Source organism: Oreochromis aureus, linkage group 8, assembly GCF_013358895.1.
Source record: "Oreochromis aureus strain Israel breed Guangdong linkage group 8, ZZ_aureus, whole genome shotgun sequence".
NCBI lineage: Eukaryota > Metazoa > Chordata > Actinopteri > Cichliformes > Cichlidae > Oreochromis > Oreochromis aureus.
The window spans coordinates 28,406,575-28,419,172 of record NC_052949.1 but is presented as its reverse complement, the minus strand read 5'-3'; the positions used below and the strand labels follow the sequence as shown (position 1 = coordinate 28,419,172).

Here is a 12,598-nt window from a genome sequence, read left to right as displayed (position 1 = left end):
ATGCTGGTTTGGTAGCGAGGCTACAAATACACACAGCCGCTCTATCACGTGACATGAGGCATACTGCTGCAACGTGCTACGGTTATGAGCCGAGTTACGCCGTGTTGCAAGTTTTGTGAGATGCTTTTTTGATATTTAATGGATCGGATTACATTTTTTATTTTTCGCCGATATCCGATCCAGTAATTTAGGTCAGTATCGGACCGATACCGATACCTAATATCGGATCGGTCCATCTCTATTGAGAACATGGTTGTTGTTCAATAATAAAATTATTCCTCAAAAATACAACTTGCCTAATAATTCTGCACTCCCTGTATGAAGTAAAGCTCAGAGTGGATAGAAGAGAGCCTTTGGGATTTGAAGAACCTTTGTGTGGAAGAATGGGTCAAAACACAGCCAAGCAACCTATCCATATAGGGGGGTCACCAACAAAGGCTTTTGTATGAAATGTTAAATGCATTTCAGTAGGTCTGTTCAATACTTTTCCCTGTGTCATTTTTCATTCTTACACATAATTTATGGAAACCTATGTTTTGATTTCTGTCCATGTTTGGATTGGATGGGTTGTTACTGACATCTAGTGAGAATTTCGTGTCAATAGCCCCTTTAAAAATATATTAGAACATATACTTTGCAAATTGGTGACGGTATCAGATTGATACCAAAGTTTGAAGCACCACTCCGAGCTGCCATAAAGGTGGAAATATAGTACATTGACATAATAGACATGCACAATAATTATAGATTCACCCTGAACATCCACTCCATTTTGGCCAATTAACACTGACCTATGAATCATTCAAGCATAAAACACCACCTAATGCAAGGGATGAACCAGTGTTGTCTCTCCACATAATGGACAGTGCAGCAAAGAACAGATTCTAAATTATATCTTTTGGATACAATAATTACAGTTATTGCTTCCAAGGATGGCACAACCAGTTATTATTAAGTTAAGGCCAATAACTAGGTAGGTTTGGATAGCTTTTTCCCTTAATAACTAAGGTTATCTTTGTCTAATACATTTAAACTTGGTTGATGATCTGAAACATGTAAGTGTGATAAAATTGCAAAAACCAATACAAAATCATGAATGGGCAAAATACTTTCTCACAGCACTGTTAAGATATTTTTGAGGAGGTGGACCTTATGCAGTTTCAAATTGCACGTATTTAGGCACATGGGTACAACTTCTATACTACAGTGTGTGTGTAACTCTTCTGTGTGGATATTTGGAACTGTTTTTTAATTCTTAAAGTAGTGACCAAACAATGCTTCCCTGAGCCAGCACTTTATAGAGATTAAAAAGCCTAGAACTCTTATTGTCACTGATAGCTATTTTGTCAGGAAGCTTTTTGTTCTGTAACTGTGTGTTTATATAATCTGTACTTTTGTTTTGCATGTAGGTTCTATGTTGTGTGGACAAGCAAGGTATTCTTTCGTGGCCAAATCCCAGTCCGGAGACTGTGCTGTTCTTTAGTGGAAGAGTGGAACCATCACACAACAGTCAGGATGACCTCAGAGACAACATGTCTGTTAACTCATACTGCCAAATGGAGATGGATGATGACAGGGATGAGGTTTGTTTGTTCTCTTAGGCAAAGCTTTTAGCCCCCAAAAATTAATTTTAGAGTTTAAAAAAAACAACAACAAAAAACAAGAAAACTTTTATTGTCTGGTAGGCCCAGGAGGCAGAGGCTCTGCTTTGTCTGCAGAAAGAGCCCCCCCCTCAGCCGGGAGTGGGGCCAGATCCCAGCGAGACGTCGCATGAAACAGCACTCTCATCTGACACTCTCCAGATTCAGCAGCACTGCCAGCCTGTACCCACTTGCACTAAACACCACTCTGGATCGAATGTGAGCTTCAGCCATGACACTGAGGGAGGCGAGGATGCCCAGACACCGGTACAAACTGTAACTGAAATTTCTAATATAGAGCTGTTTAAAAAAAATTAATACATAAAATTAAAAAAAAAAAAAAGATGGTGAGAATGTTATAGTTAGGCCCATTAATGCTGTAATTTTGGGTTGTCTGAGATGTAAATGTTGTATTAAAATTTGTTTTCGTCATTTTGAATTTTCACTGCTGCTGCTATGGCCTACATATTTAAGCAAACCAATAAGAAATGACTTAAAATGACAGGGAACTAACCAGCACAGTACAAATAAAGTGTTCAAGTTTTTCTGATGTTTTTTTGCCTCTCTTATCTCAAGGATTTTTCACTGGGCTGTCCTGAAGTGGAGGCTGATGACTTTGTGTGTGACTACCACCTGGAGATGCTGAGCCTGTCACAAGACCAGCAGAACCCTGCCAGCATCCAGTTTGATGACCAATCCTGGCAGTGCCACCTGCCCTCCCTAAAGCCACTGGGCCTGAACATCATGCTAAACCTCTGCAACGCCAGTGTCACCAAGCAGCTCTGTCGCTTCTCTGACCATCTATCAAACCTGGCTCTGCAGGAGAGCCACGGCACGGTGCTGCCAGTATATGTTCCATGGGGGCTCTGTGAGCTTTCCAGACTTATAGGTGAGCATGTCAGAACTGATTCTTATATAAACTAAACTAAATGACTTCCCTGAATCTTTTGGTTATATCCAACAGCCTGTGGGCCGCTATTTAACACAATGTATAAGTTACAGGTTACACGCTGATATTAACCTGTTTAACAATGGTTATCCTGTGGCACAGAGGATTTTACAGATCCTCTACGCCCAGCTTATTTAAGCGACAGCCTACGGGCCACATGTGGCCCAGAAGCAACCTCTGAGTGACCCTGCCAATGATCCTGCCAGAAATGCAGCATAATGTAGATGGTTAAACGCAACACTCTTAGTAGCCTAGTAATATCCAGACCACAATGGAGTACATTGTTGTAAACATATTTCTACAAATGAAACAAGTAGTCTATGATGTGACAACAACATGCCTTTATCAACCCAAAAGGAAAAATGAAAACCACTGATTTAACCCTGCCGTGTCTGACAAGTACAGCCAGGGTTTATTTTTTATTTTACCACTAAATCTAGATGTTGATTCTGTGTGTTTAATTTTTAATGAGTGTGTGGTTTAATTATATAGGCTAAATTATTATGTAGGTAAAGTGCAAACTGGTCCCAGCAGTAATCGAAGCATTAGGAGCTGTAATGCTGAAACCGGATGAGTGGCTCAGGCAGATTCAAGGCACAACATCAGAGCTGAAATCGTGTGTAGAACCCTCAAACTCCCCCACCTCTGGTAGAGGACCCAAGCTTGAGGAACACACACAAATTGCACGGCAGGGGTTAAAAGAGAGATTTTATACAAACTAGAAAAGTTTGCATTTCCTGCGAAAATGCTATGTGGATGCTGTAAAGCTGAAGCTGTCTGCTGAAAACAGCAGAAAATAGCTGAAGAAGCTGAAGTCAGTATTTGAAAAGTAGTTGAACTTGTAATAATTTTACAGAAGCATAACAACTTAGAAAAAAGGTAATAACTTAGCAGAAACGCAATAACTTAGAAGAAACATAACAAGGCAGAAATAGTACAATATAGCAGAAGTATTGTAATTCAGCAGAAATGTTAAGATTTAGCACAAACATAACAACTTGGAAGGAATGGTGTAACAGTATAACTTAATATACAGTATGATAATAGTATAATTTAGAAATAGAAACTCTTAGTAGAACTTAGTAGAAATGCAATATAGTAGCAGAAATACTATAATTTACCAGAAAAGTAATAACTGAAGCAAAAATATTGGAAAAGGAAAATGACCAGCTGAAAAAAACTGAACAAGGTGAAGTTCCCTCAAAACTACATGTTGTTCAACTATGAAAAAATGGTATAAATTTTAAAAAAGCTAGAAAGAACAGCCAGCAGATACACACAATTACAAATATGGACACATATACACACACACATATGGCCACAAAGACACAGACAAACACAGACAGGGGCCTGTTTCGATCTATGTCAGTCAATGAGTCTGATTCTATTAAATTTGAATACATTAAAGAGATTCTAGTCCAAAAAAAGGGTCTCATACACACACACACACACACAGAGCATAAAGTGAACAGAACAGGGGCTATTAATAGTTTCCTGTATGTTTCTGGGTCAGTCAAACAGTCTGGAGCTGCTCGATTTGAATCCACCAATCAGAGAGGCTGTGTACTTTTTCCTGCTGAAACAGCTGCACCTGCTCAAGCCAGCCCTTACACAGACACAGAGATACACAGGCTTTCTGCAGTGTATTCCGCTCGAACAAATGGCCATAATTTCCTAACCGTAGAGGCTAGAACGGTCATTCTTTGACAAAATGAATGTAAAATGGCCAGCTGAAAAAAAGCTGAACATGGTTAGGTTCCCTCAAATCTACTTGTTGTTCAACTGTGAAAAATTGGCAGAAATTAAACAAACAAAAACAAGAAAGAACAGCCAGCAGATACACACAATTACAAATATGGACACATATGGAAACGAATAGTTATGTCTTTAACTTCTGTTCCCTTTCAGTCGATTCACTCAGTACAACACATAAGTATGGGATATCATGCCCTCGCGTGTCCTGGCTGAAGAAACCTTTATTCACGCCTTTAAGGCAGATGACGTGTGATGACGTGTGATGACATGCACACGGCCCCGCCTGTAGATATAGCCGCTGTCATCACAGTCATCCCTCAGTTCGATAGCCGCTCTTCACCGAGCCAAACTGCTCAGTGGGGCCACCTTGTGTTGTACATCGTTCCTCTCCTTCAGGGAACAGAAGTTATACACATAACTATTCGTTCCCTTTCAGTCGATTCACTCGGTACAACACATAAGTATGGGACATTGTTACGACCCGGCTCAAAATGACCATAACCAGAGCGGGAATGTCACGCGACTTCCCACGCCCAAACAGACACAGCCACAGCATTGGACTTTTAACAATAATTTATTCACACTAATGGCACAATGGGGGAGTGTATACTTTCGGGGTGAGCCAAGGCCAACACAACAAACAAAACTCAACCTAGGCTTCGGTTCCCCTCTGACCTGTTCACGGAAAAGAAAACAAAGAAATAACACAGACTGACCTCCCTGGTCTAAAAACACAGGAGAAAAGAAGGTATCCCAAAATAATCGGCAGCTCACCCCTACTTACTCCGCACCTCACACACATGCCCGACTTTTTAACTAAGAGACTATAGCTGCGGCCGCTCCGTCTGGAACAAAGGCAAGTGCATGGGAAGTCTGCCACACATCCCCAGCGCAGCTCTTCAGACGCCCTTTTGTAGTTCACGTCCACCGCAGGAACCAGTCACATCAGGCCGTTCATTAGGTCCACCAATCACAGCCGAGCCCCTGCACAGGTGAATTTACATACACACATCAAGAAACAGACAAACCAACAGCACGCGTAACAGACATATATACACACCCCGCAGAGCAGCCACCGAACCGAAATTGGACCACCACATCCTTAGTGAGTGGTAGATCCAGCAGAAAGGACAGTATGAGCTACCGAAGGGGCTGTAATGTCTAACCGATAAAACCGCACAAAAGTGTGCGGTGATGCCCAACTAGCTGCCGCACAAATATCAGCTACAGGCACCCCTTTAAAAAGAGCCCATGAGGTTGCCATCCCCCTGGTGGAATGAGCTCTCACCCCGTGGAGCAAAGCAAGACCTCTGGTGCCGTATGCCAGTGAGATAGCTTCTATAATCCAGTGGGACAGCCTCTGTTTGGACAGAGCCCTACCTCTATTTGGATTAGCGAAGCAGACAAACAGCTGATCACATAAGCGCACATTCTGAGTGCGCTCAATGTAGGTGCGTAGCACACGCACTGGACAAAGAGAATGCATCCTCCTCTGCTCCACAGATGCAAAAGGAAGGGAGCAAAAGCTCAGCAACTCAAACTCCATTGAGCTATAAGATGCAGGCATGATCTTGGGAAAATAGGCAGCATTTGGACGCAATACAACCTTGTGGCCATCAGGAGAAAACTGTGTGCAGGAGGGATGCACAGACAGCGCATGAAGGTCACCCACTCGCTGTGCCGAAGCCAAAGCGAGAAGTAATGCAGTCTTATATGAAAGAAATTTCATATCGACAGACTCATTGGGTTCAAACGGGGGGCTACAAAGGGCCTCCAGCACCAAAGACAAGTCCCAAGCAGGGACACTGGACTTAAGCACAGGTCTCAGCTGGCGAACCCCTTTCAGAAAACGTATGGCAAGGGGATGTGCACCTGGTGTCACCCTGTCAAAGCCAATATGACAATTCAATTTTCAATTCAATTCAATTCAATTTTATTTATATAGCGCCAAATCACAACAAAAGTCGCCTCAAGGCGCTTTATATTGTACAGTAGATAGCACAATAATAAATACAGAGAAAAGCCCAACAATCATATGACCCCCTATGAGCAAGCACTTTGGCGACAGTGGGAAGGAAAAACTCCCTTTAACAGGAAGAAACCTCCGGCAGAACCAGGCTCAGGGAGGCGGCCATCTGCTGCGACCGGTTGGGGTGAAAGAAGGAAAACAGGATGAAAGACATGCTGTGGAAGAGAGACAGAGATTAATAACAGATATGATTCGATGCAGAGAGGTCTATTAGCATATAGTGAGTGAGAAAGGTGACTGGAAGGGAAAAACTCAATGCATCATGGGAATCCCTGGCAGCCTACGTCTATTGCAGCATAACTAAGGGAGGATTCAGGGTCACCTGGTCCAGCCCTAACTATATGCTTTAGCAAAAGGAAAGTTTTAAGCCTAATCTTGAAAGTAGAGATAGTGTCTGTCTCCGAATCCAAACTGGAAGTTGGTTCCACAGAAGAGGGGCCTGAAAACTAAAGGCTCTGCCTCCCATTCTACTTTTAAATACTCTAGGAACAACAAGTAGGCCTGCAGTGCAAGAGCGAAGTGCTCTAATAGGGTGATATGGTACTACAAGGTCATTAAGATAAGATGGGGCCTGATTATTTAAGACCTTGTATGTGAGGAGCAGGATTTTGAATTCAATTCTGGATTTAACAGGAAGCCAATGAAGGGAAGCCAAAACAGGAGAAATATGCTCTCTTTCTAGTCCCTGTCAGGACTCTTGCTGCAGCATTTTGGATTAGCTGAAGGCTTTTCAGCGAGTTTTTAGGACATCCTGATAATAAAGAATTACAGTAGTCCAGCCTGGAAGTAATAAATGCATGAACTAGTTTTTCAGCATCACTCTGAGACAGGATATTTCTAATTTTAGAGATGTTATGCAAATGGAAGAAAGCAGCCTTACATATTTGTTTAATATGTGCGTTGAAGGACATGTCCTGGTCAAAAATGACTCAAAGGTTTCTCACAGTGTTACTGGAGGCCAAGGTAATGCCATCCAGAGTAAGAATCTGCTTAGATACCATATTTCTAAGATTTTCAGGGCCGAGTACAATAACCTCAGTTGATCTGAATTAAGAAGCAGAAAGTTAGCGGCCATCCAGGTCTTTATGTCTTTAAGACATTCCTGCAGTTTAACTAATTGGTCTGTGATACCTGGCTTCATGGATAGATAGAGCTGCGTGTCATCTGCATAGCAGTGAAAATTTATGCTGTGTCTTCTAATGATGCTGCCTAAGGGAAGCATGTATAATGTAAATAGAATTGGTCCTAGCACTGAACCCTGTGGAACACCATAATCGACCTTAGTGTCTGAAGAGGACTCTCCATTTACATGTACAAATTGGAGTCTATTAGATAGATATGATACAAACCACTGGAGTGCAGTACCTGTAATACCTACAGCATGTTCTAATCGCTCTAATAGGATATTATGGTCAACAGTATCGAACGCTGCACCGAGGTCTAGCAGGACAAGCACAGAGATGAGTCCACTGTCAGAGGCCATAAGAAGATCATTTGTAACCTTCACTAAAGCTGTTTCTGTGCTGTGCTGAGCTCTGAAACCTGACTGAAACGCTTCAAATAAGCCATTCCTCTGCAGATGATCTGTTAGCTGTTTGACAACTACTCTTTCAAGGATTTTTGATATGAAAGGAAGGTTGGAGATTGGCCTATAATTAGCTAAGACAGCTGGGTCTAGAGATGGCTTTTTAAGTAAAGGTTTAACTACAGCCACCTTGAAGGCCTGTGGTACATAGCCGATTATTAGAGATAGGTTGATCATATTTAAGATTGAAGCATTAATTAATGGCAGGACTTCTTTGAGCAGTTTTGTAGGAATGGGGTCTAAAAGACACGTTGATGGTTTGGAGGAATTAATTATTGAAGTTAACTCAGAAAGATCAATTGGAGAAAAAGAGTCTAACTTAACATCGATGGTACTAAAAGTAGCTGTAGATAATATTACATCTGTGGGATGATTATTGGTAATTTTTTCTCTAATGATAAAAATTTTATTTGTGAAGAAGTTCATGAAGTCATTACTAGTTAACGTTAAAGGGATTGTTGGCTCAGTAGAGCTCTGACTTTTTGTCAGCCTGGCTACAGTGCTGAAGAGAAACCTGGGGTTGTTCTTATTTTCTTCAATCAGTGACGAATAGTAAGATGTTCTGGCTTTGCGGAGGGCTTTCTTATAAAGCAGCAAACTATTTCTCCAGGCTAAATGATGATCCTCTAAATTTGTGACACGCCATTTCCTCTCCAGCTTACGAGTTATCTGCTTTAGGATACGTGTTTGAGAATTATACCACGGAGTCAGGTACTTTGGATTTGAGGCCTTAGTTTTCACAGGAGCTACAGTATCCAGAGTCGTACGTAGTGAGGAGGTAAAATTATTAACAAGATAATCAACCTCTGTTGGAGTAGCATTCAGATAGCTGCTCTGCTCTATGTTGGTACAGGGCATTGAAGATGATAACAGTGGGTGGATTATATTCTTAAACTTAGTTACAGCACTTTCAGAAAGACATCTACTTTGATAAAGTCTACTCTCCACTGCTGTGTAATCAATTATTGTAAATGTAAATGTTATCAGGAAATGATCAGACAGCAGAGGGTTTTCAGGAAACACTGTTAAATGTTCAGTTTCTATGCCATATGTTAAAACAAGATCTAGAGTGTGATTAAAGTGGTGGGTGGGTTCTTTTACAAGCAGATATAGCTGCTAAATAAACCTTAATTGTCGAAAATGAAAGGCCCTCATCCAGCAGCTCCTGCAGGAATGTCAAAACATCCACAATAGAGCACTGAAATGGGACAGTGTGGTGGTCCTGGCACCATTGCTCGAAGGCTCGCAATTTGTAAGCGTACAAGCCTCTAGTAGATGAGGCCCTAGCGCTCTGAATTGTGGCTGTCACACTAGGTGGCAAACCCTTAGCAATCAAGTTTAACCTCTCAGCAGGTAAGCATGAAGGCGCCACAGATCCGGGCCCGGATGAACCACTTCTCTTCCTGCCTGCGAGAGGAAGTCCCTGCGGAGAGGAAGCTGCCAAGGACTCGCTGCTAGCAGGCTGATTATCTCTGCTTACCACGACCTTGTGGGCCACCAAGGGGTCACTAGAATCAGAGAGAGGGAATGCCGACGCACTCTCTCTAGAACTGGAGATATCATTTCCACCGGGGGAAATGCATACAGGAGCACGTCTGGCCATTGGTGCGCTAGCGCGTCCAAGCCCAAGGGTGCATCGTGGTCGATTATGGAGAAGAACAGGGGGCAGTGAGTATTTACCCAAAAAGATCTATTTGCACCTTGCCAAATAGATCCCAAATCTGAGCCACTATTAAAGGGTGTAACCTCCATTCTCTCACCAGAGAACACCCCCCTGGAGAGAAGGTCTGGCCTCAGGTTCAGGTGGCCCGGGAAATGGGTGGCTCTTAGAGACAGAAAATGAACACTGCACCATAACAGTAGAGAGCGAGACAGCTTCAACAGGGGAAGAGAGCGTGTTCCTCCCTGCCTGTTTATGTAAGACACCACTGTTGAATTGTCTGTCCTGACTAAGACATGCTGGCCCTCCAGGACTGGACGGAAATGCTAAGAACACTGCTAACACTGCTAAGTGGTTGATGTGCAGCTGGCGCTGGGCTGCGGACCAGATCCCTCTCACTGATGCACCCTCGCACAGCGCTCCCCACCCTCTTAGGGAAGCATCTGTGGACACCACCTTGCGAAACAACACCCTCCCAATCCGAGAGCCCTGATGCAGCAGCCTGGGCTCCCTCCAAGGACGGAGAGCTAGCATGCAAGACACGGTTACCGGCAGCCTCCTCCGGAGGTGACGCGATGCACACAGGCGGTGAGAGAGAGTCCAGCGTTGAAACGCTGTCATTCTTAACATTCCAAGTGGCACTACGCCGATCATAGATGCCATCATACCCAACAAGGGTAACATCGTTTGGAAACGCAGTCTGCGTGCCAGCTGAAACTGAGCGAGGCAGCGATGAAACGCGGCCACTCTGTGCTCCGACAAACGTGCGTGGCTGGAAAGCGAGCATATTTCCAAACCGTGGAAAGAAATCTGCTGACTCGGGATTAGCGAGCTCTTTTGAAAGTTCACAGAGAACCCCAGTGTCTGAATGTGTGACAGAACCAGTGACAGCTGTGTCTCCGCCTTCTCTCTGGAGCAAGCTACGAGAGCCCAGTCGTCTAGGTAGGCTAAGATGCGGATGCCTCTCTCTCTCTGGGCGCTAGCGTTGCTTTCGCACATTTTGTAAAGGTGCGAGGAGCGAGCGACAGCCCGAACGGCAGCACTAGGTATTCGTAGGCTACGCCCTCGAATGCAAACCTCAGAAACTGCCTGTGTTTCGGGTGTATAACCACATGAAAATAAGCATCTGTTAGATCGATTGTTGCAAACTAATATCCCGGGCCGACTGCATTCAAGAGCGGTCTGAGTGTTAGCATCTTGAACCTGTACGTTCGTAGATTCTTGCTCAAGACTCGCAGGTCGAGGATGGGACGAAGCCCTCCCCCTTTTTTCGGAACAACAAAATAACGGCTGTACCAACCTTTGTCTGTCTCCGAAGCGGGGACCACTCATATTGCGCTTTTCTGCAATAGCGCCTGTATTTCCTCTCTGAGTATCATGGCCGCCTCGGTGTTGACAGTCGTGTTTACAGCTCTTTGGAAATGAGGCGGCTTGACCCGGAATTGCAACCGGTAACCTATGGCAATGGTTTGCAGCACCCACGGAGAGGGGGCACAAGCACGCCACTGAGGGAAGTGAGCAGCCAGCCGGCTGACCTGCAGAACCGTCGGCGGGGCGTTGTCGCCCCCTAGTGTGTCTGCAGTGGACTGCAACACCTGCCTGACCTGGCTCGTTCTGCCTGCAGGCTGAGCATTTGTGATCGTTTGAGAATAAACAACACTCTTTATTGATTGTAACATGGGAACATGTACATTCATACATTTTGTTGGAGGCACCTTTTCTGGGGCACAACAATGGAAAAACAGCGGGAACACTTGATGTGGTCACCTGAACATTTAACACGCCTGAACAGGGAGTTACCTGAGGCATTTTGTGTGCAGGGGTTTTGTGCTTGGGAGACAGTGTTAGGAAAGTGCAGCGTCTTTTGGGGCTGACAACCTGAACAGAACTTAAGCGGCACCTCTTGGGCAGCAACAGAGGGGTAAAAGCAGCATCTCCCTGCCGCTGGACCCCTTCCCTGAATGGCTTCAAGTGAATGTCCGAATAACCCAGCCGCAGACACTGGTGCGTCCAGATATACAGCTCTGTCTCTATCCGGGACGTCAGAAAGGGTCAGCCACAGGTGCCTCTGCGCCACTACTGTCAAAGCCATCCCTCTGCCCAGGGAGAGCGCTGCACAGCGAGACGCATGGAGGATGTAATCTGTGGCGACTCTGACCTCGTTAAGAAGAGGTGCCAGCGGGCTGTCATCAGGAACCAGCGAGCCGAGCTCCGCCAGGGACATTGCCTGGTACGTCTGGAGCATGGTGACGGAGCTCATGGTGCGAGCAGTGCCGGCCTGAGCCCAATAAATCTTCTCCAGCTGCGAAGCAGAGAATCTGCACTGCTTGGACGGCAGAGTTGCGGGGCTGCCGACACCATGGTTATGGGACGGGGCCAGATAAGCAGCCAGACACGGCGCCATAGGGGGTGGATTAGCTAAGCCAGCCCCCTCGGCGCCGTCCAACTCCATGTACTGTCCATAGCCGGGCACAGTGACGCGGGTAGACAGAGGTTTGTCCCATGATGCTGTTAGCTCGCAGAGAAAGTCTGGGAACATGGGAAGGCAGTTTTTGGCCATTGCGGGCTCCGGTGGGAGGAAAAAACCCGCGAACCGCGACAGCTTCTGAGCAGGCTTCAACCCAGGCTGAAGCCCGTCAGCACTCCTGCATGGTTCCGGCTCGTCATCGGCTAACCCGTCAACATATTCCATGTGGTCAGCCCAGCTAATTGCGGGGACATCGACCGGATAATCCTCGTCTTTGGACTCGGACGAAGCCGGGGCCCCAGACTCGGAAAGGAGAGGGTCATGCCGTGCAACAGCTGAGCGTCCCAGCACTTTTTCCACAAACGTCGCCCGTCTTTCCTGGGTCAAGCGCTGGAGCTGGCGACAAAACGCATAGGCTTCGGGCTCCGTCAACGCTCTCCTAGCATGGACGATCCCCAGGCAGACAGGGCAGGCATCGTGCTGGTCGCTGTCGTGCAAAGAGAAACCGCATCC

The 12,598-nt window shown here is 45.2% G+C and overlaps 1 protein-coding gene across 6 annotated transcripts in view; it reads left to right on the top strand.

Moving 5' to 3' along the window:
• The window catches only part of tmem94 (transmembrane protein 94), a 130,964-nt gene that overhangs the window by 100,167 nt on the left and 18,199 nt on the right, over positions 1–12,598 (top strand). For 5 of the 6 annotated variants that reach the window (XR_005614076.1, XM_039616417.1, XM_039616416.1 and 2 more), the window contains 3 exons: positions 1,410–1,583; positions 1,686–1,916; positions 2,217–2,529. Coding sequence is in view for 5 of the 6 variants with exons in the window: in XM_039616417.1 (XP_039472351.1) it covers positions 1,410–1,583; positions 1,686–1,916; positions 2,217–2,529 (718 nt within the window). In the remaining variant the exon portion in view is untranslated. The remainder of the gene's footprint in view (positions 1–1,409; positions 1,584–1,685; positions 1,917–2,216; positions 2,530–12,598) is intronic. The other variant, XM_039616415.1, reaches the window with a different exon arrangement.